At 43.0% G+C, this 26,975-nt stretch overlaps 1 protein-coding gene across 2 annotated transcripts in view; it reads left to right on the forward strand.

The window, feature by feature from the left end:
• Nucleotides 1–19,929, forward strand: part of AGXT2 (alanine--glyoxylate aminotransferase 2) — a 38,131-nt gene extending 18,202 nt beyond the window's left edge. The window contains exons 8-14 of one of the 2 annotated variants that reach the window (XM_058564255.1): nt 2,076–2,176; nt 3,143–3,235; nt 7,319–7,451; nt 9,254–9,345; nt 10,917–11,066; nt 15,851–15,949; nt 19,822–19,929. In XM_058564255.1, the coding sequence (XP_058420238.1) occupies nt 2,076–2,176; nt 3,143–3,235; nt 7,319–7,451; nt 9,254–9,345; nt 10,917–11,066; nt 15,851–15,949; nt 19,822–19,929 (776 nt within the window). The remainder of the gene's footprint in view (nt 1–2,075; nt 2,177–3,142; nt 3,236–7,318; nt 7,452–9,253; nt 9,346–10,916; nt 11,067–15,850; nt 15,950–19,821) is intronic. The other variant, XM_058564256.1, reaches the window with a different exon arrangement.
• The last annotated feature ends 7,046 nt before the right edge of the window (nt 19,930–26,975 follow it).

Raw genomic sequence — 26,975 nt, forward strand, 5'->3', positions numbered from 1 at the left:
TCTTGGGCCGGCCCCATGGCTGAGCGGTTAAGTGCATGTGCTCCGCTGCTGGCGGCCCGGGTTTGGATCCCAGGTGCGCGCCGATGCACCGCTTCTCCGGCCATGCTGAGGCCGTGTCCCACATACAGCAACTAGAAGGATGTGCAACTATGACATACAACTATCTACTGGGGCTTTGGGGGAAAAAAAATAAATAAAATTATAAAAAAAAAAAAATTGCTCTTTCTTGGGGCTGGCCCAGTGGCGTAGTGGTTAAGTTCACACGCTCCACTTTGGTGGCCTGGGGTTCGCAGGTTTGGATTCTGGGCGCAGACCTACACACCACTCGTCAAGCCATGTTGTGGTGGTGTCCCACACACAAAATAGGGGAATATTGGCAACAGATGTTAGCTCAGGGCCAACCTTCCTCACAAAAAGAAAAGGTTCTTTCTTGGTTCCTCGCACCGCTTAACTCTTTCTATACCACCAGCTAAAACAACATTTCCATATCCACTCTATTGCTTGGATAGTATCCAGCAGAGCATCCACTCTCCAGCCCCATGATGTTGTCATGGTGACATCAAGCACCACATCTCTCCAGAGGCAACCTGACCTGGAGTTACAGCAATGAGCCAATGAAGTAAATGTGAAGTGAAGTAAAAAGCTGATTATGGTCAATGACCCCTCTCGTCACTGAACTTGTGGGCAGTAGGGGAAAAAAATCATGAAAGATTAAAAATGAAAAAAAAAATCATGAAAAATGAGGTTCAGGCAAAACTTTCTCTTGGTTTGGTTTTGTCTAAGTTTAAGCCATTGAGGTTGATTTTGCTTCACCCTTTGATTTCTCTAGCTGCAAATGGGCTTCCTAAATTTCCAAATTAGATCTTTTGAACATATGTCTAATCCATCATTTAGGATCATCCTAAGCTGTTTTCCCTTCCTCTTTTAATAAAAATAGGAAATTTCAATCTCTAGAGGCATAGATTTATTTGTCCACTATATCCTGCCCATCAAACAACATAAGCGATGCTAAAAATGTGCTTTCTAGGTTTAGATATCCTTTTCATTACTTCCTTCCTCACTCGCCCAACCCCCAATTCCAACTAATCAAAGATATCAGGTACTTCTGTCAAGCAAGCTTTCCCAAACATCACGTACAGCCTAAAAATATGTTTGGGGCCAGGTAGTGTTTGTCCCACTTTTTAATGAAGAGCCGAAATATGAAACATATTTATGCTTCAGTGTTGATGGCAATGACTGAAGCTTTCTATTCCTTATCTCTAGCCTTCAGGAGACAGGGCTACATCCATGCCTCTAAGAAAGCGTTAGGATGGTAGGTGGCCTCCCAGACTGCTTTCACTGTCTCTGGGGGCTGGGGTCTTCCATCACATCAACATCTCCCTCTGCATCCCTTCTGCCATCCGTGGATGTGGGTTTAAGTTCAGAGACTGTGTGGCGCTGTTTAGAACCAAATTACAGGTGAGGATAAAAATACTGAAGGTTCAGTCACATAGGGAAGCAGTCGATCCCGGACCTGCAGTACTCCAGAGGAGAAGGCTTCCTCACCCTGGCTATAATGGATGAAAATTATCTGGCTCTAGCACATTTCTCTTTGGACTGAATTCTAATGATTCGGTAAACGTATTTACTAACTCTAAGGACTGAGACACTTTGTAGCTTTAAAATTGTACATCAGATTAAGTGGCAATAAAAGGTAAATAGAATTATTTTCAAATAGATTAAATCCACACCCCAGCTACATTTGAATTAAATCTACCTAGCTAAGAGGATGAGTATCCTTAGGTGAAGTAGCTCTCTATACCAGACTCAGTGATAGTTCGAGGCAATCCTTCCCAGACGGAAAAGACTGAAGTGGTTTGTTTATGACTCCGTGGCTATCCTAGTTTCACTACTCAAGCCAAAGTACAAGTCGTTCTGACGGAATGTTCCCCCTTCAGAAATCAGATCTTCATATCCTAGTTTACTGTATTCTGAGGGCCTCTAGTCAATTTACTCATCCTGTTTTCTTTTTTCTATGTTTTTCCTCATTCTTCTGGATGCCATTCTCACATCTTCAAATTGTTTGTCTTCTGCAGACTGCTGCCAAGCGAAAGACCAGTATATTGAACAATTCAAAGATAGTCTGAGCACTTCCGTGGCCAAATCAATTGCTGGATTTTTTGTAGAGCCGATCCAAGTGAGTATATTAACCTTACACATTAATCAAGCTCAGTTTTAAATTATCAGAGAGTTTTAACTCATACATTCTAGAGAATTCCAAATTATTTAATCCATCATTGCCTTGGCCTTCTCCAAGTTCAATTCATTCTCTTGGTCCCCTTGAAAAAAAAAGGGCCCTTGACTTCGATTGACCTTGAAAAAACCATCTCCTGTGTTCCCAGACTGAATAGATAGAGACACGAAACTACCAAATTCCTAAAATTCTAAACAAAAGGAAATCCCAGCAATTTTTAGTTGCTTAACACTCACACTGTCAGGGAGAGCCTTTCTTCAATCTTACCACGTCCTCTTCTGTTGTTAGTGCTGCCAAGTTGATTCCAACTCACAGTGGCCCTGTGTATAGGAGGGCAGAACCCTGCTCCATCTTTTTGGGCCATCCTCTCACCTTCCGGCACCATATCAGACAACGCTCCACTGCTGTTCATAGGGTTTTCTTAGCCAATTTTTTTTGGAAGTGCGTGGCTAGGTCCTCCTTCCTAGTCTGTCTTAATCTGGAAACTCCACTAAAACCTGTCCACGATGGGTGACTCCGCTGGTGTTTGAAACACTCATGGCATAGCTTTCAGCATCACAGCAACACACAGCCACCACAGTATGAAAACCAACAGATGGGTGGTATGGTTGCCTGACCAAGAAATGAACCTGGGCCACGATGGTAGGAGTGCCAAATCTTAACCACCAGACCACCAGGGCTGGCTACCAAGTCCCCTTAACCTATGTTTTTTCTAATCTCAGAAGAGAATAAACATTTGCATCCTTTTCCCAAAAGATATGGCATCAGAGTTTACCCATAGTTGAAACAGTTCTAGAGACTACTTTAAAAACTGCTAGTATTACTAATGCTAACGATGATAATTTTTTTTTTAATAGTTTCAAAGGGCTGTGCTGTTAATACAGGTCTTCTTGGTTTGGTCCTTTGCAGGGGGTGAATGGAGTTGTTCAGTACCCAAAGGGGTTTCTAAAGGAAGCCTTCGAGCTGGTGCGAGAGCAGGGAGGCGTGTGCATCTCCGATGAAGTGAGTGGCCATGGGATAGGTGGATGTAGTGCAGCCGGGACGGGAAAGGCAAGGGAGAAACCTCTTAACTCTCCTCTGCAGTCTAGGCAAGAAAGCATCTAGTGTGGGAACTCCAACATGGGGGTCTAAGTTAATGAAGCTTTTGCTAGTTAGCTGGTTGGTTTGTTAGTGGATTAGTTGGTTTGTTTAACAAGTACACCAGAACTTAAACATCCCAATTAGTCTACCAAACAAGTTGCTAACAGACATAGATGATGCTGCCATCACTCAACACACTTTTAAAATTCCTATTTGGGGATTGCTTCAGGGGCAGCTTAAAAACCGTATGGGCAATCTAATCTTATAACAAAGTTTTCATCTTAATTTTTGCCAAAATAGTATTAATCAGCCTGGCAGCATTCGTCTTGCCTTAATAACAAAACTTGCTTGGAAATGATACTTAAAAAGAAAAAAATCCAGCCTCTAAGTTAGAAGAGGTCCATCGTAATAGATATCCAAAATCTGGTTCCAAAAAAATTCTAAAATAGCTTGAGTTAAGGCAGCTTTGTTGGAATAAGCACACAGTGCCTCCAAGGGGACACTATGAGGGAATAAATTTCATTGCCTCTGTGAGGGGCTAGCCTGTGTCTTTCCTAAAGGGATCAGTTTACTTACAATCACACCTCATTATTAGAGTGTATCAAAGAAAGCAGTCTTTTGCCTACTGAGAATAGTATGGAGAACAAAATACCAGAGGATGGCCACCAGGGCCACAGAAGTGCTCCCGGCTCATTCCTGGGTGTCCCACCGTGATTCTACTCATAAGTGGTCAGACCCACCAAGAGCAGGTGGAGGACTTGTATGTTTCACACCTGTTTCAGTCCTGCTATCTTTGCCTGAACAGTTTTCCTCAACTAAACCTAGAGTGGACACGGGGCTGCCCCCTTGGCGGAATTCTTTTGCAATTTCTTCATGCGCAGCCAGGTCTCTGTTATCCCCGGGTAGACTGGTCCCCCAGCTGTACTACATAGGGAAGCATGGGCCAGCTCCTCCTGCCATGCCCATCCTCCCTTCCCCAACCCAACGGCACAAGTTTAGGAAACGTGAACTAATCAAAGTCCCGAAGAATGTTAATCTGCTACTAAAAAGGAAGAAGAAAGGTATATTCAGTCAGTTTACAATTAGCTCCATCAGTGACGAGAATAAACTTTAACCTTCACAATCATCACGTAGAGAAGCTGCCACAGTTGGACTAATTAGAGGAAGGGAGACTGAATTCAAAGAAAATATGAATTTCAGGATTTTCTAATATATGTGGTTTTAACACTTTCAAGAACGTAATTGGAAACTAACACAGGAAGGACTGTCCTAATGACTAGATAAAGATAACAATGGCTAGAACTTTCTGAGCGCTTACTACATATCAGGCACTGTTCACAATGCTTTACATGTATTAATTTGGTTAATGCTCATAACAATTCTATAAGATATGTCCCATTGTTATTATTCCCATTTTACAGATAAGGGAATCTGAGTCCAAGATGGTTAAGTCACCTGTTAAGGTCATGCAGTTAGTAGGGACAGAGCCAAAACCAAACCCAGTCTCCAAGACCAACTAACCACTGGGCCAAACTGCCTCTCAATGACAGAATGGTGAGGTAGAAAGGCAAAGGATGGCAGAAAAACAGGGGCCAGGGGTGGAAAACCTGAAAGCAGGGCCAGTGCTGCCATCAAGTGATCTCACACAAGTCATCTTAATTAGCTAGCCTTGGTTTTCTCTTCTTTAAAATGAGGAATTTGGAATCACAGATAGAAAATTGGCCACCTCTGGGGCCAGTTGGGCAGCCAGTCTTTGCTGGTCTGGCCTGGACTAGGTTTAGATTTGAAATTGACTGCATTTAGGCAGGGCATGCACACCCATAGTCCCCACCCCTGCTCATTGTCATCGACCCAGCCTGCCTCTCTCACTAGTATATGCTCCTCACCCCTGAAGACATTTGAGTTTATGAACCTTAAAATGAATCATCTCTGTTCTACTGAAAGATTCTATGAAACCGATACTTCCTAGGTGACCAAACATGGTTTATTGTCCTATATAATTTCATGCATTGTCCAAGCAATCTGATTTTTCACCATTTATTCACGGTACTTAGATAGATGGAGTAAAAAATGAAGATAGGCAGGAAGACAAAATGGAAGGATTTTCCACGAGCTTCCTACATTATCTTATTTGGGCAAATTCATCAGCTCGCACAGAGGCCCGTAACTAGGAAGTAGGAGACCCAGGACTCGAGTCCAGGTCTGTCTTACTCCCGTATCTAAGCTCTTCCCCTACGTTGTTTGCTCTCATCTAAATCTAATCCCTGAAATCTGCCTTTGTAGCAGCACCCCAGGAAGAGCAGGGAAAATGAGAAGGAAGCATGAGAAGGAAGCTTCCTCTTTCAAGTGCATTTCAGAATCCACTTCAAGTGCCCACACCTCTATCGGCGACCTGCACTGTGGGTATGTGTAGAGAGACAGAGACAGACATATCAAGAGACTGAGAGCCAGAAAGAGATCAAGGAACCTTCACCAGAAAGACCCCGGCAGAAATTTGCCTGAAACTGTTGTGTGGCTTATTCAGTTAGGCACTTCTACCACCTCTACATTCATTCTAGGAACGCTAAGTGTCTACTTTTGTCAGGCACTCTGCTAGGTGTTGTGGATAAAAAGAGGAATAAGATACAGTCTTTGTCATCAGACAAGGACACTGGTGATAATAATCGAAGGTGAGAGGTTCTGATGGCAGCATGCTTAGGGGCCTGGAGTGGGAGCCCTCCTGGGGCTCAGGAAAATCTTCCTAGACCAAATGATGATGAAGCTGTGTTTTTTTGTTTTTGTTTTTTTTTTTTTTTTTTTGTGAGGAAGATCAGCCCTGAGCTAACATCCGTGCCAATCCTCCTCTTTTTTTGCTGAGGAAGACTGGCCCTGGGCTAACATCCATGCCCATCTTCCTCCACTTTATGTGGGACACCGCCACAGCATGGCCCAACAAGCGGTGCTTCGGTGCGTGCCTGGGATCCGAACCCAGGCCGCTGATAGCGGAGCGTGCGCACTTAACTGCTATACCACGGGGCCAGCCCCTGAAGCTGTGTTTTGAAGGACAAAAGGAGTTAGTGAGAGGAAGAAGCAGGGAGAGAGTCTTCTAGAAAGAGAACAGCATGCACAAAACAACTAAAGTCAACTTAGTTCAATCCTGAGCTAACTGGCTCAGCGGGGTCCTCCTCATGATATAATTCTCAGGAAGAAAAGGAGATCACAGGGTAGAGGATGATCGGCTATCTGGGCCAGTTGGCAGGTGCCCTGTCCAATCCACTTACTGTACCTGCCTCGTCCAGCCTGGGGCACATGCAGCTTCTCTGCTTTTCTCCCCTGCTGCCTTACACACGGAAGATCCTTATTAAGGATTGCTAATCATAATGATCCTTTTCACGTGCATTATTTATATGACCCTCACAGCAGCCCTGTGGTGTATTGCTACAAGTATGTCTACTTAGAGTTAACATAGGTTCAGACTTAAGAAACATATCCAGTGGGCTGGCCCCGTGGCTTAGCGGTTGAGTGAGCGCGCTCTGCTGCTGGCGGCTGGGGTTCGGATCCCGGGCACGCACCGACACACCACTTCTCCGGCCATGCTGAGGCCACCTCCCACATACAGCAACTAGAAGGATGTGCAGCTATGACATGCAGCTATCTACTGGGGCTTTGGGGAAAAAAAGGGAGGAGGATTGGCAATAGATGTTAGCTCAGAGTCAGCAAAAAGAGGAGGATTGGCATGGATATTAGCTCAGGGCTGATCTTTCTCATAGAAAAAAAAAAATAAAAGAAACATATCCAGAATCACACAAAATGAGTAATTAGTTTTTGGTGCCTAAAAGCTCAGGCACAGAAGCTTTGTCCAGAATAGTAGCAGGATGGTGTTGATGATGGCTGGTGATGATGATCTTGAGGAGGAGAAGGAAGAGAGGAAGGAGAAGGAAGAAGAGGAAAAGGAAGAGATCAGACAGTCAGAAAAACCAGCATTTCTTAACAGGTTTCCAATGGTTTTGAATTTGTTTCCATCAGGTGCAAACAGGATTTGGAAGGTTGGGATCTCACTTCTGGGGATTCCAAACCCACGACGTCCTGCCGGACATTGTCACCCTGGCTAAAGGGATTGCAAATGGCTTTCCCATGGCAGCAGTTGTCACAACTCCAGGTAGGACCTAAGGGCAATTTGTGTTTGCTTCTGGGCCTCTGGCAACAGCGATGGTAGAAAATACGTGTATTGGAACTCATGTGGATGGTAGACAGTGATGGGAACTACACATGCATTTCCCAAGCAATGAAAAGGAGACACAGTCTATCTGCCAGATTGTGGAACAGATGGAAGAAAGCCAGCCCTTTTTGTGCCTGCTGTAGGGAAGACTAATTCTCCCACCCGCAAAAAGGAAATGCAGGGTTCTACCACACTGACAAGGTAGAGGAAAATGTGCCACAGAAACAAAACCAACACAAGAGATCCTTATTAACCAACCTGAAACCAATCCTGAAATTCCTAAGGGAATCATATTCTGGAAAGAGATTCTTACTTGGTCTTACCATACCCATAAGCTATAGACTCAAGGTCTCTGTTGATGTCTCATCAACAAAACAGCCAAATACAGTACAATCTCACTTAGCCAGAACATTCTATGAAATGAACACTAGAGTTAACTGTATTTTCCGTTTTAGTGAAGTTTTATGGAAAATTATTTTTATGAACAATTTATTGTTGAAAATCTTAAAGTTATTTCATTTGCTTTTCCCGCCAAACCACTTCAGAGGCACTAAAGGATAATTAAGTGCCTTGTGATATCTCAGTGTTTTTATTGAATGAATAAAGGTACTAGAATGTGGACGTAGAAGGTGAAGTATAATGAACCAAATATGTACTCACTCTGAAACAATACAGAAATTACGTTACTAAATCTTGGATGTAAGATTTCTTTTTTTAATATTTCTTTCTTAGTCCCAAGAGTGGCATACAGAAAAAAGGTTTTTCTAATGGAAGTTTCATGTAAATTCCCATAAATCAAGTTTTAAGGTATTTTTCAATTCACACGACAAGTTAAAGATTTTGGTATCAAACTTCTCATTGAGTAAATAAGCAATTTTTCCTTATCCACTGGGTTAGTGAGCCAGGGCTACCATAACAAGATACCATAGGCTGGGTGGCTTCAACAACAGACATTTATTTTCTCATAGTTCTGGAGGCTGGAAGTCCAGGATCAAGCTGCCAGCAGAGTTAGTTTCTGGTTAGGTCTCTCTTGCAGACGGCTACCTTCTTGCTGTGTCCTCACATGTCCTTTTCTTTGGAGAGAGAGCTCCCGTGTCTCTTCTTCTTGTGAGGACATCAGTCCTATTCAATTAAGGCCCCACCTTTATGACATCATTTAACCTTAATTAACTCCCTAAAGGCCCTATCTCCAATTATAGCCACACTGCGGGTTAGGGATTCAACATATGAATTGGTGGGGGGGTACACAATTCCATCCATAACATCCACTATCTGGCGAGTAAAGAATGAATCGGAGGGCCGGCCCCGTGGCTTAGCGGTTCAGTGTGCGCGCTCTGCTACTGGTGGCCCGAGTTCGGATCCCGGGCGCGCACTGACACACCGCTTCTCCGGCCATGCTGAGGCCGTGTCCCACATACAGCAACTAGAAGTATGTGCAGCTATGACATACAACTATCTACTGGGGCTTTGGGGAGAAAAAATGAGGAGGATTGGCAATAGATGTTGGCTCAGAGCCGGTCTTCCTCAGCAAAAAGAGGAGGATTAGCACGGATGTTTGCTCAGGGCTGATCTTCCTTGCCAAAAAAAAAAAAAAAAAAAAAAGAATGAATTGGATGTGATGCATGAAATCCATAATATATACATACATACAACATGAAAGTAAATATAATCCAAATAGTGTGTTGAGAGATTATAGATAGGAATGTGTCACTCTTTACCCACTTTTTATTTTCTCCCCCTAGAGATTGCCAAGTCATTAGCTAAACGCCTGCTCTACTTCAACACCTTCGGAGGGAGCCCCGTGGCCTGTGCCATTGGCTCAGCGGTGCTTGAGGTGTGTTCCAGCAACCACATTAGCATCACTCATTTCACAAAATGGCTACTTCAAAACCACACACACATTGTCAGAACTCGATCACATCACATTATGAAAGTGAAGAGTTGCCTACTAGTCCATGAATTTAAGTTAGATTTTATTATTCTGCCCCCCTTCCCCTTTTTTTAAAGATCTAGTTTGAGTGCTTGACATTGGATATGTTGTACTGGATACAAAATAGTATATAAACCTCACATGCATGGGAAATAGAAAAATTTCTCTAGCTACCTGGTAGCAGTAAGATTTGTTATTTGAGTGGTATTTTATGGATAGCTACCAACTGCTATCCTTGACTTCAGTTTAATTTTGACCCTGTCTTGTATCTTCTTCCTTCCTTTTGAGGTGCTGTCATAAATTAAAAGACTAAAGAGAAATTGAGTTCTGTGTGATTACAACTAGGCAATTCAGCTACTGTTCAACCCCACCCCATGGATTTCGTCTGGAGTATCATCTGTTGAAACAGATTTTTTAAATGCCCTTGCTAGTATGCATAATGGCATTTGCTTAAATAAGTATAATGCATTTTTGGAAAAATGTCCAAGAAATTAAGAACAGGGGTTGTTTGTGGGGAAAGAAACTCGGTTTCTGGGGGACATGGATCAGCGAGGGTCATTCTACCATATACTTACATACTTTCTGATTTTCAAAGTATACGTATGATTCACCTATTCAAAAAATTAAATTTAAAAGTATTTTTAAATAAAAATAAGTAAGTAAAAGCTGCCCTGCTAATTAAAAAGCATCTTCAAATATGATTAAATCATGAAATGAAAAAGCTTGAATAGGAATGTGTCATTTCATTTTGTAGACATTGCCAACTTTTTTTTAAGTGCTGTGTCACCTCAACCAATTTAGAAGGTAGAGAATATTTAGGTGAACAAATAGGGTTTAAAAACATCAAGGTTTTCCTAGAGTCATACAATTATTATCAGCTAAACATAAATGTAGTATATTGCACGTATCTTGTCAAGAATCACAGGTCTCTGCTGTGAGTGGAAGTAGGTGAACTTCAGTGCCCCGGCTCTGGGCCCAGACAGGGTTCCGCTAAGCTCTGGAGGCCAGGGCCCTGCAGTGGGACCCTTGGACAATAACAGTCTGTGTCCAGCTGAGGGCTGCTTGACAAAGATCGACAAACTCCCAGTAAGGTGAGCATCTGTGACATTTCTCTCCTTAGAGCATTTGTCTTATTTACCACTCTATCCCAGTTCTCAGCAAAGCCTGGCAATAATGAACCTCAGGATTATGGAATCTGTCTTACAAACTCTGTTGAGATGTATCTTTTATTCTTTCTTAAATTCTTACCACCTCTGAAGATGAGGAGGGTATGGGGGCAGTCTCCCCTCTACCAAGCCTTTTTTTCCTTGCAGCAAATGTTTTTGTAGTATGTGGTATGGCCACACTAGACTTTGGGTTCCATTCGTCTAGTCAATTTCCTATAAAGAGGGTCATATACATTTACCTCTCCGTGTTTCTCAGTCAGTTTGAGAACTTTTTTTAACACAAGATCATTTGGGACCTTCTCTCAACAGGTGATTAAAGAAGAAAATCTACAGGAAAACAGTCAAGAAGTTGGCACCTACATGTTACTGGAGTTTGCTAAGCTGAGGGATGAATTTGAAATTATCGGAGACGTCCGAGGCAAAGGCCTCATGATAGGAGTAGAAATGGTGAAGGATAAGGTGGGTTCTGATCCGTTGCTCTCTCTGTGGCTTCTTGCGGGTAGTGAGAGGTGAAGTAAGAAGCATCGGCTGCAGGCTCACTTCATTCATTCTCAGGGAGAGAGCACAGAGGACAGCAAGACTCAGCACAGCCCATTAGAGACGAGAAGGAGTGTTGGGTATGAATAAGATGCTAGCAGGTCGTCAAGAGTTCTAGAGGGGTGAGGGAGGGCATTTGGAAAAGAGAATTGATATTATTCTTGGCAGACTAGGCAAAGAGCATTGGTGATGACTGAATAGTTAGAATTAGAAATATGGGGAAGGGAGGAAATTATTTGAGCAGAAAGGGCCAGGAGAAGGTTGTGGTGATGGATTAGGGTAAGGATGTTAAAGATCTATAGGGTTTTGTATTTGCTTGTTTGTTTGTGAATGGATTTCAACGTCTCAAGTAACCAGAAAGGAAAGTGACTTTCTGATGACATTCCCCACTGTGACCTCCAACTCAGTATGACAACAATTGAACATAGCATTTTCCCCCAAACTAGTTATTCCTCCCAAGTTCACTGTTTCTATTTCTCACCTTCCACTGTTCTCTCAATTACCCAGCCTCAATATCACAAGATAATCTGTCTCCTTCTCTCCCCTTATTTCTAATGTCAAATCCTGTGGATTCTTTCTTTGCTGGGTCTTTCAAATCCTTCCCTTTGTTTCTACTCTTGCCCCCACAGTCCAAGTCAGTAGGAAATTGTCTTTTTCGTCCTTAAAGGCAAAGCCTAGATCCTCTGAGCAGAGCAACAGCAGGAGAATCTTGGGACAGGGAGAAAGAGTCAGAATAACGCCTTACTCCTGACTCTTGTCCACGGGGATCCAGCTGTCCCTTGGGTGACTTCTTGCCACTAGATCTTACCACACTGTCCTTGCTTAGAAGGCGTGATGCTCAATTCTTTCAACATTCAGACCAGACCATGACTATAAGACACCTCCATTAATACCACACAACAGAGCTAGTACAAGCTGGAATGCTTAAACAAGATTTTAAAACTAAAGGAAGACAACAGGAAAATAAGAGTAATATGAGATGAGGCCTCTGTATGTTACAAGCAGTAACATACTCATCTTCAGTTGTGGACCAGTCAAGGGCTGTTTGAAGGCTCAGAAGAGTCCATTCTAGTCCCTAGCTCAGGAACTCCCTCAAAGATATCAAAGTCCAGACTCCACAGAAGAAAGCCCAATGAGAGAGGAGGGGTTCCTTCCCTTTCCGTTTCCCACTATTCCAAAGCCAACTTCTGTGTGCTCAAAGACATGAGCAACGATGCTCGTCAGAACTTAATTAGTCATGATAAAAATCGGAATCCTCCCAAATGGCCCTTGATACAGAACAAGCTAAATTATGGTACATTCACACTACAATGGCATAGATATATATTTGACATAGAAAGATGTCCAAACTGCATTATGGAAAAAGAAAAGAGGCTATATGGTAGTATCTATACAATGAGCTCTTTTTCTCTTCTGTCTGCCATTTGGTAGTTATAAGCACGAGTTCTGAAGGCAGACCACCCAGATTTAAATCTCACTCCTCCATTCCCTAGTTCTAGTCATTGTCCCCCCAATGCCATTCACTTTCCTAATCCAAATGTCACTCAAACTTTTCCCCAAGCATGGAATACAGTACTCTCCTATCTCCGCCTACCTAAGGAAATCCTAGCCTTTTTCAAGATCCAACTCTTCATCACACCTCCACCTTAAAGCTTGCCTTTGCTTCTTCCCAGTATAGGGCTCCAGCCTTCAGAGAATCTCTCTAGCACTTACTCTCTAAAGAGCTCTTTTGAAAAGATCTTTCAAACTGTGTATTTGTTGACTCAGTTTTCATGTGTAAATACCTTATTTTCCTAAATAAGTTGTACATTTTTGAGGCCAGGAAACATACAGATGGTAAGTGCTTTACAAGTGTTTATTGATGGATTTCAGGCCCGTGCAACACTTTAGACCACATTCATGTAATTATAACAGCTCAAAACTTGGCTATAATGTTGCCCAGCATAACCCAAAATCGAAACTCCCATACACTGTGAGGATGTAAATTGGTACAGCCCTTTGGACAGCAATTTGTCTGTATCTATCAAAATTTTAAATGTATTTTGACCTAGCAATTCCACTTCTAAAAATGTGTCCTAAAGAAATACTCAGAGCCAGCACTGATGGTCTAGTGTTTAAAAGTCGGCGCACTCTTCTTCCGCGGCCCGGGTTCGGTTCCCAGGTGTGGAACCACACCACTTGTCTGTCAGTAGCCATCCTGCGGCAGTGGCTCACATAGAAAAACTAGAAGGACTTACAACTAGAATATACAACTATGTACTGTGGCTTTTGGGAGGAAAAAAAAAAAGAGAGAGGAAGATTGGCAACAGATGTTAGCTCAGGGCGAATCTTTCTCAGCAAAAAAAAAAGAAAAAAACGAAAAGAAATACTCACAGAAGTGTGTAACAATATATATGAGCAGGGATGTTTTCAGCATTGTTTATAATCGTGACAAACTGGAAACAACATAAATGCTCAACAACAGGAGACTGAACAAATTACTGACAAACAATAAAACACTAGATAACATTTAAGAAGACTAGGTCCAAATACGCTAACATGGAAAGATGTCCAAGATATATTATAAATTGTTAAAAGCAAATTGCAAAACCTTATAAAGTATGACTTTTTTAAAAATATACATATAGATGTATTTGCATGCATAGTGAAAATGGTTCACACCAAATCACCAAAAGGCGGTGTCCCTATAAGTAGCATTGGGGAAGGGGAAACTTTCCATTTTTACTTTATGCGTATCCATATTGCTTTAAGGGTGTTTTTCCCAATAACCATGGATTATTTTTATAATTGTTTAAACACAAATTTACCCCCAAAAAAGGCAAAAAGAAAAAAAAAGATGAACACAAAGCTACATTATACACCAGACAAGAGGTTAGGTACTAATTTGCCCACTTGATTATCAAGCAGTTGGGACATAGGCTTGAGCACAGGGCCTGATTAGGCTGTCCTGTGGCTTTGTCTCGTGAGAGTTTCCAACTCTGCTTTTCTCTGTGGGATCCACACAAGATGTTCAATTAGTCATAGCAGTTGAGGCCGGGGGGTGATAAAATGGGCAAGGGAGTACGGAGGGTGCTGGCTCAGACCAGGATGAAACCAAGCAAACTCCACCTCCCAGATCCTTAATATCCACCAAGGCCCCACCAACCCCACTTCCTGTCAGGAAACCCTTCCAGAGGGTGCCGGGCTCCCTCTTACCTCTCATCCCCCAAACGGTATTGGACCTCTTCCCAGTTCTCACAGTTTAGTCCTAAATTATTCTGTAGTATTTTAGTCTTCCCTGTCCAACAGCTGAGAACCTCAGGGGCAAACAGAAATGCGTGATGACATTTTAGGATCACTGAGAAGATCCTAGTCTTTTCCCCCGTCTCACATCCTCCATTATCCAAGAGTCTGAACGTTTGAATATTATTTTCCTTATAGTAAAGCTTTAAGACAGACAAAAAATGCAAACACCTTTGGGAGGCCCAGTCTTATTCTGTGCGCTGACAGTGCCACCTAACCAGGAATAAAGGATTCAGGGAAGGAGTTGAATCAGGGGTTGGTGGGGGAAAGGGAACGGATACTAAAGCCTGGAAGGAGGGTGGGTAGGAAGCCCTGAGGAGAAGAATGAAGCTGGGAGCAGCAGAGGGAGCCCTCCTCTACCTCACCAGGGTCGCAGGGGCTGGCCCATTAGCCAGTATCAGGCCTTCTGCATCTGAAACCAGAGAGCCAGACCAGTGCCCATGCTCACACGGCTGTGCTCCGGAAAAATGGGAGACGGGGTGAGGGAGGGGGACGGAAACAAAGGGAGGATGACAGCGCTCAGCACTCAAGATAGGGGGACTGAAGCAGAATTCTCAGCCCAGTTGCCTGAGGAACATATTACAAATACAGATGCCTGAGCCCTGCCCCAAATACTCGAATTCTATAGGCCTAGCATGAGGTCCAAATATGGGGAGTTTGAAAACGCCGCCAGGTGATGCAGACCCACAGACCTGAGATGACTAAGTTAGAGGGAGGCGTTTGTACTCACAGACTCGGAAGACAGGAGACACACAGAAAGGGCGCAAGCCCCTAGCCCAGGGTCACCAGAGGGGTATTGGCACGTCTGGACCCATAGGAGGGGACCAACTTCAGATGCCCAGCGACCTGAAACAGCCCCTTGGCTCTCGAAACGCTTGCCTTCCCTAACCCTGGAGGATTACATCTTGGAGGGAAAAGAGCAAATTCCACCAGCAGGAACCTTAAAGACAAACAGCCCCACCTCAGCTGCCCGAGCCGTGCTGTGGCCCAGGAAAAGCTTGTACTCCCCGTGCCCTTGTGCACCTTCTGAGCCATTTCCTGGACTTTGAAATGAGCTCTTTACATGGGCAAAACAAAGTGAAGAGTTGAGGAGAATTCCCACATAAATAAAGCCAACTTCAAATTCGGCTGTTAAAGAACCACGCTCCCATTAGCAAAGCCAAGATTCACTGGCTATCTGCATTCAACTTAATTTTGTCTTTGGGAATTTGGGATGAACTGAGATAAAAACAAATATTTTTAATAACACCCTCACCCCAAAAATCCTGTCCAGCAACTAACAGCTTTATTCAGTTACAGGGGAGAGAGACATTGAGAGGGAGAGAAGAGCATTGACTGCTTGAGTTCCCTTGTATTTCTCTTGGAAATAATATCTTTAGCCATTCAAACACCAAATAGAAAATATTTTTTAAATGTATTTACAGATGAGCCGCCAGCCTCTTCCTCCTGAAGAAGTCAATGAAATCCATGAGGACTGCAAACACATGGGGCTTCTAATTGGCAAAGGAGGCATTTTTTTTCAGGTAAGAGAATGGCTGGTCTTTATCTATCACTTTAGGTAGGTGTCTCTGTGATGTCGCAACGCTGGTCACTTTTCTTCACGTCTATGCTAGGGGACCCAGCCTCACCTCCTCTAGGCGTGGCGCTATTTCAAAAGAAAGAGGCAGTGAGGCCTTCAGGCCACCAGGGGGCGCTGTCTTAAATGGTTTGGTTATCGAGGTTCTGTGCCGAACAGATACAGAGGACAGTGTGACAAGGCAGGAACGACAGACAAACCAGAGGATTTACAGTATAGGTCATAACAGAATCATAACAGTCATGCAATAGATAGTTTGTCTCATGTATGAATTTGTTCTAACCCCTGTGAGAGCAACCCTAGTCGTTCTTAATTCAGCCCTGGGCTCTGACTTTGTGAACCTTAAACCTGCTAAGCCTTAGTGGCTGCTGTGGCCAGGAGCAACCTAACAATACCGGCAGGCCCAGGTGACCCTGCATGGGACGTGAGGGACCACCCTGGTCGGGGCCCTAATGCAGAACTCAAAATCAGCCACTCTCTCAGGCTGGGAGATGCAGAGACCAAGCTCTCCCCGCCCCCTTCCTGGAAAAGCCCTGTACAGCTCCGCAGTCAGGACCCTGTGTGGCCCCGCCCCGTGGGCATGGGCTGCTGCTGCTGCTGCTGTTAGTAACGCGATCTACCCTAAATCCCTCACACCAGCAGGACCCTCACCAGAAATCGGCTCCACGCCCGAGATTTAAGATTTAGGGTAACTTCTGCTCCTCCCCTAATTTGTTCTTATCCCTTGTCATCCTTCTTTCCCGTTTTAAACGTCCTCCTCCTCAATCATTCGTCCCAGTTTCCCTGCTCCGTTCCTGCCTCTCACTCCATTTGAGTGAACGCTCTTGCCTGGTACTGCTCAGAGAAGATTGAAGCTATTAGCAAGATCTCCATATAAATCACTGTCCCCACACCCATTTCTTACCTCCTTTCCTGAAGGTTCAGAGAATGAGGTGTCTCTCCTGTTCAGATCCAGATCTTCCACCTGTGCTCTTAACCCTCGGCACTTCCTCCATCTCACCCAAGGAAACATGTCGGTGTTCTCTTGTATCTGCAACTTTCCTTCAACTTCTCCTCAGCCTGTAAATAAACAGGCTTAAACCTCTCCCAGCCCGAACAAACCCCTTCAAACAAAAACAGAATGAGCACTTTTGTTGGGACGTGCTTGGAGAGTTTTTTCTAGTCCTGGTCATAAACATTTTTCTGTACAAATCAGAGTAATGATTAAAAATCCTAAGATGCACAACTTATAAAGACCTAAAACAATTAATTATTTACTTGCTTAGTTATTCTTTAGTTATCTGGCAAAACATTTAAATGCTAATAGAATAGCAGTTGCTATTATGGGTGCCAAAGCTACAATGATAAATAGGATCTGATCCCTCCTGTCATGGTGCTGCCAAGAGAGAAAGACATGTAAACAGCAAATTACATTACAATGTAGCAAGCTCATCTATAACTGTAATAAAAAGAGGTATTAAAGGAGGAAGGAGGAAAGAGAAGAGACCCCTAGGCCAGGCTTTCTGACTAGGCTGAGCCTTAAACAATGAGATAAACACCCAAAGCACACATAGAACCATGGCAGAGTGCAAAGAGCTACATGCACACCAGTGTGGCAGGAGCATAAGCCTGGAGGCAATGAGTGGTAAGAATAAAAAGCTTTACTACTTGTCAGGCGCTGTTCTAAACACCGTACCTGTAAAACTCATTTAATGCTCTCCACAAGCCTATAAAATAAATACTATTATTATCCTTATTGTACAGATGAAGAAAAAAGGACACAGAGAGGTTAAGTAAATTGCCCAAGTCACACAGCTAGTAAGTGGCAGAACCAAGATCCAGACTCAGGCCTTATGATTTCTGAATCTGTCCTCTGAGGAGGATAAACCTGAGGGGACAAGACTAGAGGCAGGGAGTCCAGGCGGGGGCTGATGATGCTGTTTGAACTTGAGCTGTCGTAGTAGATACAGAGGAGATATTCAGAGAACAATTCTGAAAGTGTGAAATGCACAGGACTTGGATATGAAGAATGAGGGAGAGGCAAGAATGAGTTCCTCACATCTAACTTGGTTTAGGGGATGCGAGGATGAGTTCAGCTTTCAACAGTCTCTGTTTGATGTGTTTATGGATATCCATTTCTTTAGGCAAGTCTGTAGCTCAGAGGAAAGAACTGAGGTGAAGATCATGATCTGGGATTTGGGAGTCATCAGCGTGTAAGTGGTGAGAGGGGGAAATCTCCTGGGAAGTGCATCTAGATGAAAAGTACGGTGAAATGAGGATAGAAACCTGGGTAGCATCAACATTTAAAGGGCAGGGGGAAGAAAAGGTGCCTAGGCGGAGACCAAAAAAGGGCAGACAGGTGTGAGAAAAGCTAGGACAGTGTGGAGTCACGGAAGCAAGAGATTGGAGAGGTCCAGGAAGAGGGAGGGACCAAATGCAGTAGAGAAGGCCGGGAAGGATAAGGGCTGAAATATGCCCATTGGATTCTGCACTTAGCAGATCACTGGCAACGTTAGCTAGAATGGCGTCAGAAGGTTGACAGGGTCAGAAACCAGACTGCAGTGGGTTAAGATGTGAACAGAAGGAGGGCAGAGTGAAAAATAACGGTCAATAAGCATCAACCAGTCTTCTTAGTAAATTTGGATAAAAGGAGAGGATAGCATTTGTGTGGCAGCTAGAAGGGACCAAAGGGGTCAACACATTTTTATTTGGGTTATGAGAGCCTTAAGCCTGCTTTTTATAGGCTGAAGGGAAGTTGAAGATGCAAGAGCACACAGGGATGTTTCCGAGAGAGAAGGTGATGGGAGTATCAAGGGCACAGGTGGAAAATTTGGAGTTGAATAGTAGAGACACCTCATTCTCTGCACCTTCAGGCAAGGATATAAGAATGGACGTGGGAGCAAACAAGTTTGTAGAAAGATCTTGCCTGACAGCTTCTGAAAAGCATGAGGCAAGATTATCTATGAAATAGAGTGAAAGGTGTAGGAGTTGAGCCAGGAAGTGGAGAAGAATGATAAAAGTCTAGAACGGAAAAGGAAGCTCACGGAGGACAAGAAAAATTTAGGGGACCAGCAGAAGTTAGAGACCCTGCATATCTAGTGGCCAGTCTGCCCAGGGAGTGATTTTCTCAGCTATCTATGTTGGAGCAAAGCAGTTCAATTATAGCTTCGATCAGGGCTGGGACCTTGCAGCGTGGGTGCAGCAGCAGAAGGACGGAAGAGTAAGTGAGGGGGCAGGTGAGAGAGTAGTTCAGACAATCCACCATGTGCTCCTAGCAGGGTAGGAAAGGAAGCAAGAGATCTGCGTGGGGCGATGAACCTGAAGATAGTGGAGGAATGATGAGACTGACATCTTCATGAAAAGGGCAGGTGCAATGGGAATCAGATATGGAGTTGTTCCTGGTGAGGAGGTGGCTCATGGTGCTGGCCTTGGGTGTGAATGGATGCAGAGGAGCAGAGATGAAGGTTCTGGGAGTTGTGGCGATCAAGAAACTGAGAAGGTAGTTTGTTAGGTTGTGCACATAAACATGGAGATGACCTCAGGTGATGGCGGAAATGGAATGTTGATAAGTACCTAAGACCTCAGCGAAGGTGGTAGAAGGACCAGGAGGTGAGCAGATGACCAAAAGGAAAAGGGGAAGAGCCAGATGGCACCAGAATTTTTACAGGATGGATGAATGGCCTACATATAGCATTGGGGAGAAAAGAGGAGACTAACCCATGTGGGGAGCGTAGGAAATGTCATAAAAACAAGGTTTTGGATTCTTAGTTTAATGCATTTCCTCGAAGTCATATTTGATTCTGTGATGATCCATTGCTGTGTTTTCCTTTCTCTCCTCAGACATTCCGCATTGCGCCCTCGATGTGCATCACTAAACCAGAAGTTGATTTTGCAGTGGAAGTATTTCGTTCTGCCTTAATCCAACACATGGAGAGAAAAGCTAAATGAAATTTTTAAAAATAAAAAACCACAAGCCTCAAGAACTTCCCACTTACGTTCAAGGGTTAATTTGAGGAATTCCAGAACCACTGGCATAAGTTGTAAAAGACATGGTTCACTGCCTACCAGCCATATTTGTGGACAGAGCCCCTGTTATCTTAGTTAAGAAGTCTATCCTTCAGGAAAGGACCTCTATCCCTAGCTCAGAGAATAAATCAGAGAATAAATTAGTCTAGGTTAGTTATGGTAATTTGATTCCCCTTTGCAGTGACTGGTTTATGCATGACATGTGACATATTTTTGGACAATGAGTTGAGATGTACAGTTGGCCCTCTGTATCCGCAGGTTCCACATCCACAGGTGCAACCAACCGCAGATTGAAAGGTCTACGAGGGTAGCGTTTGTACTGAGCATATACAGACTTTTTCTCCTTGTCATTATCCCCTAAATGATATAGTATAACAGCTATTTACATACCATTTACATTGTATTAGGTATTATGAGTAATCTAGAGATGATTTAAAGTATACAGGAGGATGCGTGGGTTATATGCAAATATTATACCATTTTATATGAGGGACTTGAGCATCCACAGATTTTGGTATCTGTAGGGGGTCCTGAAACCAATCCCTCGTGGATCCTGTATTTGATAGTAACCTTTCTATAAGTGAGAAATCAGTACTACTTGTCATAACTGGAAAGTAATCATAAAAATAGAGTGAATACAATGCTACATAATTCAGCTCTAGCAAGACGCAGTTGCTTGCAGATGGTCTCAGCTTGAGGCCATTCTCTCTTTAAGAAGGAGATTAGAGAGTATTTGAGGAGTGTTAACAGATACTGGTAAACAAAGACCCTCTCCTTAACACAAACAAAAGAGGGCCCACAGAACTGGAAGGGAAATAACTTTCTCAGCATGCGGTTCGATGTTTATTTAAACTGGGTCCCAGTTTGAAGCCCTGTCTTAATGGTCTGCCTCCTGCGATATCTGTTACACTAACACATCCTACACCTCACTGCCAGATTTGTCTCCCTTGGGCGTTGACTTAAACATGGCATTCTCTTTTACAAACCTTCCAGTTGCTCCCCATCGTCCCCTGGATAAGATCAAAACCCCCTTAATAAGGAGCTGAGTGCCCTCTAGTAACCAATATCCAAATAGAACAAACACTTTAGAGATGCTCTGTTTTGGCACAGTGGAAAGATTATTGGATTAAAAGTCAAACAACCTGAATTCTAAACTCACTTCTTCCATTTATTTGCTGTAGATGAACTTGGGCAAACCTTTTAACCGCTTTTTAACCTCATTTTGTTCCCAGGCATATCAATACTTGCCCTTCCTACCTCCTGAGTTGTCTTGGGAATCAAGTGAGGTAGTGGATGTAACCATGCTCTGTGAACTAATGAACTATGCAGATAGAAACTTCTTCCCTTCAAGCTACATTTCTCTTCTTCCCTTCACTACAAAATCTCCCAAGAGCAGTTTTTATGCTCCACTTATCCTTCCCTCCCTCTCAACCACTAGGATCTCATTCCTGCCTCTCATTCCTTGGAAACTGCCTTCTCAAAAAGCCACCGGTGACTTCCTTATGGCCAGAACTTAGTGTTTTCTTTGAATGTTCTTCCCAAACAACTGCTCCTTCTTGAATAAGTTTTCCTTGGCTTCTGCAATGTGGTCCTACTATCTCAGATAGCTCCTTCTCAGTCTGTTTCCTGGCAGCTCCTCAGTTACAAGGTTCTGTCCTGGGCCACCTCTTCTTCTATGCTATACTCTCTCCTGTAGGTAACCTCATCCACTGTGAAAATTTCACCTATCTTGACTATAGGTGATGACTTCCAAATATTCATCTTCAGTCTCAACTTTTTTTCTGAGCCCCAACCCCAAGATTCTAGCTATCTGTGTCTTCATTTTGATGTCACAAGGACACTTCAAATTCCACAGATCTGGGCCTGCCCAGTGACGCAGCCGTTAAGTTCGCACGTTACGCTTCAGTGACCCAGAGTTCGCCAGTTCGGATCCTGGGCACGGACCTACTCACTACTCCTCAAGCCATGCTGAGGCGGCATCCCACATAGAAGAAGTAGAGGGACCTACAACTAGGATATATGATTGGGTACTGGAGGCTTTGGGGAGAAAAAAAGAAAAAAAGAGGAAGATTGGCAACAGATGTTAGCTCAGGGCCAATCTTCCTCGAAAACAAAAATGCAACATACTAACACAAATCACACTAAATATCTCTCTTACAATGAATCCTTTCTGGATTAATGGCACCCCATTTGTCTCAGGCTCACAATCTAGGGCATTATTTTCCTCCAAGTTATCTTTTTGCCTTTCATATGAATAAGTCTCATGAATACTTTCTCCAACATAATTTTTCCAATATGGCCCATTTATACCAAAACTCCTTCAATTTGGGCCATCATCATCTCTCCTAACTATTTAAACAGCCTCCTAAATGATATTCTCTACTCCTTCCCAATCCATTCTCTACACTGATACCGAAGTCACCTATTTAAAGGATAAATATGACACATCTCTCATGCCTTGAGGGCTCCCTATTGCCCATGAAACAAAGTCCAAACTCCAGCTATTATGGCCTTCAAGAGCCTACACACTTTGTCCCCAAACCAACTTTTCAAGCTCTACTCACATTGCTCTTTCTATGTCATGCTCATTGTTTATTTGCTCATATAGTTCACTCCACTTAGAACATTCTTCTTCTCTTCTTTGCCAATGGAAATTATGGAGTCAGGGAGATTGCACAAGAAAACCAACACTTACTTCTGTGTTATTCTTCAAATCCTTCCCATTTTCAATATTCCTTTTCTTTTAAGATAAAAGAAAAGGGAAGAACACTGAAAATAAAGCTTATGGTAATCATTTAGGAATTTAGCCAAAGAGGAAGAGGAAACAATAAAACACAAATTGAAAACAAAACAAAAACATTTTTATGCTCAGGCCAAGGTCCATGCCAGTGCCAGCACATCCCCTCCTGGAAGAAGGGGGCTGAGGGATTTAGTTGTTCAGATAAACTCATAGAACATATTTCTTATGGCTTCCTAAGTCCTACAGAGTTTTGCGTATACTTAATAGTATATACTCTATTACTCTCCCACCTCCAAGGACATTGGAGAATAAAAGCCAGCAATGGAATTCCCAAAGGGAGCCAGGTCCTGGGCCTCATTTCTTGACTATGAGGGTTGTGTGGCTCTATCCCAGTGCCTGTTGATCAGGATAAACCACTCCTCTTTCTTGAAGAGCAGTTGGGGATTGAAGATGCACAAGCCACCAGAGGCATGGAGCAGAAATGTCAATAATTATGGCCTTAGAGAGTGTATGGCCATCCCTTTCTTTCACAAGTTTATAAACATGATGGGTTCCTACCTCTTTCCATTTGGAGCCGTGGGCAGGAGTTTAGCACCACCATCTTCCTCCCTTCCATTTTCTGCTCTACCCACAGGAGGTGGGATGTAAACCAGATTACATAAGGCAAGGAGCCCACATTCTTGCCAAGCTCTTTTTTATTTCCTTTCTTGTTAAAACTCTCTAAAGTGAAGATAATGAACACTCAGCTCAAGTAAACTTTTTTCCGCACAATGAACATATTGACAGTTAATCATATGATTAGAATATAACATTAAAATGTTGGCAACTGCTTAAAAACCCTTGAAATGCCAATCGACTCAGGAAGGAGTAATTGAAAAAAAAATCACATCAAGGTTTGGTTGTACAATTAATAATAATAAATATAAAGAGATGTAACATAACACATAAATTGGTAATGCACTGGTAAACTATGCTCTTATTTGTGTTATAAAGCTCCATCTTTTACATCAGTGTAGTTTTTAATTTTCCGGCAATTCAAGCTAACCTCAAAAGGTATCTCTAAAGTATGGAAGGATTTAATTCTTCTTCCACCTTTAAATCCCACTTAAATCTCACCTTTCCTACAAAGAACAACCAAAGAATACTAGAAAACATCACAACCTTTGCCACTTCACCATTGGAGTGTTAATGCCAGAGCATCATAGTCGTCGTTTGAAGCAGGTTGAACGCTGCTGGGCCCAACATCAGCAGCTTGCTCTGGGTTACTGAAAGCTGAAGCCTCACTTCCAAATGAGGCACAAACAGTAAAAATGGCACAGCTTTGCCCCATTAAAAATGGGAGTAGTAGAATACAACACCACAAAGTATCTCAACAAAAACAAAAGATCTGCCTAACTTAGCAAGAGTGAAGACACAGAAACAAAAGCTTAATTATACCAATCCCTTTAGGTGTAGTTAAAATAAAGTAGGTAACCTTGTGTCTGCTTGATGGCAGATGTAGGGAGTGTTTGGTAGAACACTATTAATCCATGATGTGCTATTAATCCATGATGGAGAACAGATGTCAAGAACACAATTTAATACGATTTAATCAAGAACTGGTTGGGGCGGGTCACTACAGACAGCAGCTAATGAAAACACAAACTTTTAATTAGATGGGACACACGATGCAATGGAGGGAGCCTACACAAGCTCTCCACTTGACTGGTTTGGGGCAAATTAACCTCTCTGAGCTGAAGCTTCCTTGGGTCCAAAAAGAGGATAATATAACCCCATGGAACCCTTGTGAGGATTTAAATAAGAAAATACACTGGTAGCTGCTCAATATTAATTCTTTCCTTAGCATCGCTTTCCTTTGGACATAGAACTTCCTTAGTCAGCACCTGGGTCTCACCATCTTGGGCTAGTGTTTATTCTTGTGTGAACATCTTATCTCCCTAGCCAGACTCTACACTACTGGCAGGGTGACTTTGTCTTTTCCATCCTCACGTACTTAAGGCCTAAGGCAGTGCTCCTCACAGAAAGGCAAAAACTAACGCCTAATGGTGCTGTGTGCATTTTATCTGTAGATGCTACAGTGTCACCAACAGTTTAAGGCAGCAATTAACCCATCTGAAATAAACAATAGCCATCTCATAAGAGTTTTTATGTGTGTGTGCGTGTGTATTCCAAAATATGTATTATATATATTTAGAAACGTATAATATGTAATGTAAAGAAATACATATTTAGAAATATTATATATATATTTATATATATATAGTAAATGGTAAATCTCTGGTAATAAAATACCAGAGATTATTTTAGAAGAAAAGGAAACCACTCTTGGACGAACTGTGAGAAGGGTAGAATAACGCAGGAGGGATTGAGAGGGTTCGCAGATATCTCTTATTCATTCTCCAAGGGGGTGTTGCAAATCTTTGCTCTCTCTTTCAGGCCCCTAATTCATACCCCTGCCCTTCTCACTCTCAATAAGTGACTTTGCATTTCCTTTATCAGAAAAACATTGAAGCCATCCAGCAAGAATTCTGATCATTTCAATCTCCTGCTTAATACCTTTCAATGCCTTCCTACTGGTCTGTCCCTTGCTTTGCCTCCCAGCCTAGTGTCCCTGTGCCTTTCGCTGGCCATCTGCCCTCCAGTCTCCTGCCTATCTCAGGGCTTCCGCACGCCGTCTTCTCTCGCCTGCAACCCTACGCTCGCCAAGTCCCCAGGCGTCACCTGCTACCTCTTCCTCGTCCTTTACGGAGCCGATATCCACGTTCAGGGTCAGGTCATTATTTCACATAAATCTTTGCCCTTCGCCCTGTATATTCTTCAAGATCTTCCTGCATAAATTGTTCATTCTCTGCTGGATTTTCAACTTCTACATTCTTCTTCTTTCTTCCCCTCAGCCTATAACCATGCTTGTCTCGCCCATTAAAAAAAAAAACAAAAATCTTCCTTCAAATATTTATCGTCTTCCTAAAAATGATGCTGCTGGGAAAAAATTGTGGGCTCCCATGAACCTATTCTTGGAAAAGTGACCAATAATCCCTCTGATGGTTAATTTTATTTGGCAGCTTGACTAGGCCATGGGACGCCCAGGTATCTTGTTAAACATTATTTCTGGGTGTATCTGTGAGGGTGTTTCTGGAAGAGATTAGCATTTGGGTTGGTGGATTGAGGAAAGCAGATGGCCCTCCACAATGCGGGTGAGCATCATACAGTTTGTTGAAGAACTGAATTGAAAAGGCAGAGGAAGATTGGATTTGCCCTCTCTGCCTGACCACTTGAGCTGGGACATCGATCTCCTCCTGCCCTCAGCATTTTTGGTTCTCAGGCCTTCAGACCCAGACCGAATCTACACCATGGCTCTTGTGGCTCTCAGGCCTTCGAACGACACAACAGGCATTTCTGGGCCTCCCGCTTGCAGACAATAGACTGTGGGACTTCTCAGCCTCTGTAATCATGTGAGCCAATCCTTATAGTAAATATATATATATTTATATATAGCTATATATATATATCTACATAGATACATATCTACATAGGATGTCTATAGCTATATATATCTACATAGTTATATATATATCAGCATATATGGATATATACACATATCTTTGTAGATAGATATATAGCCAGCTAGCTAGCTAGATAGATAGATATAGATACAATTGGTTCTGTTTCTCTGGAAACTCTGACTAACACAACCCGTAACTGCCAAATTCAACAGAAAAGCTTCAGCCCTCGCCTTACTTGACATCTCTGTGGCAGCTGAGACTATTGGTCATGCTCATCTTCTAGAAATTCTCTCCCCCTCTTCTTTTTTTTTAGTGGCTCCACAGTCTTCCATTCTTACCACCTCTTGAGTCCTTTGCATTCTTGTGCATTGGTTTTTGTTTAGTTTGCTCCCCAATGCTGGTGTACCCAGAGATTTTTACTGGATCTCTGTTTTTTCCCTCTCTGTATACTTTTTCTTGATGATTTCATCTATTATCCATAATGTCTTTACTATCTAGGTGCTAAAGATTCCCAAACATATCTCCAGGGAAACCTCCCCCTGGCTTACAGACTCACATTGTCAGCAACTCCTTGAACATTTTCCCCTGGGTACCCACTACACTGTCTTCCTCCTCCCTGGAGCACATATGCTTTCCTGGCCTCAGGAGACATTGACTGAACCAACTGCCTTCTTGCTGTAGGTGGCTGATGCCAGCAATTCCTCCACCCACCCAAGCCAGTCTTA

Source organism: Diceros bicornis, chromosome 20 (assembly GCF_020826845.1).
Source record: "Diceros bicornis minor isolate mBicDic1 chromosome 20, mDicBic1.mat.cur, whole genome shotgun sequence".
In the NCBI taxonomy this organism is placed as follows: domain Eukaryota; kingdom Metazoa; phylum Chordata; class Mammalia; order Perissodactyla; family Rhinocerotidae; genus Diceros; species Diceros bicornis.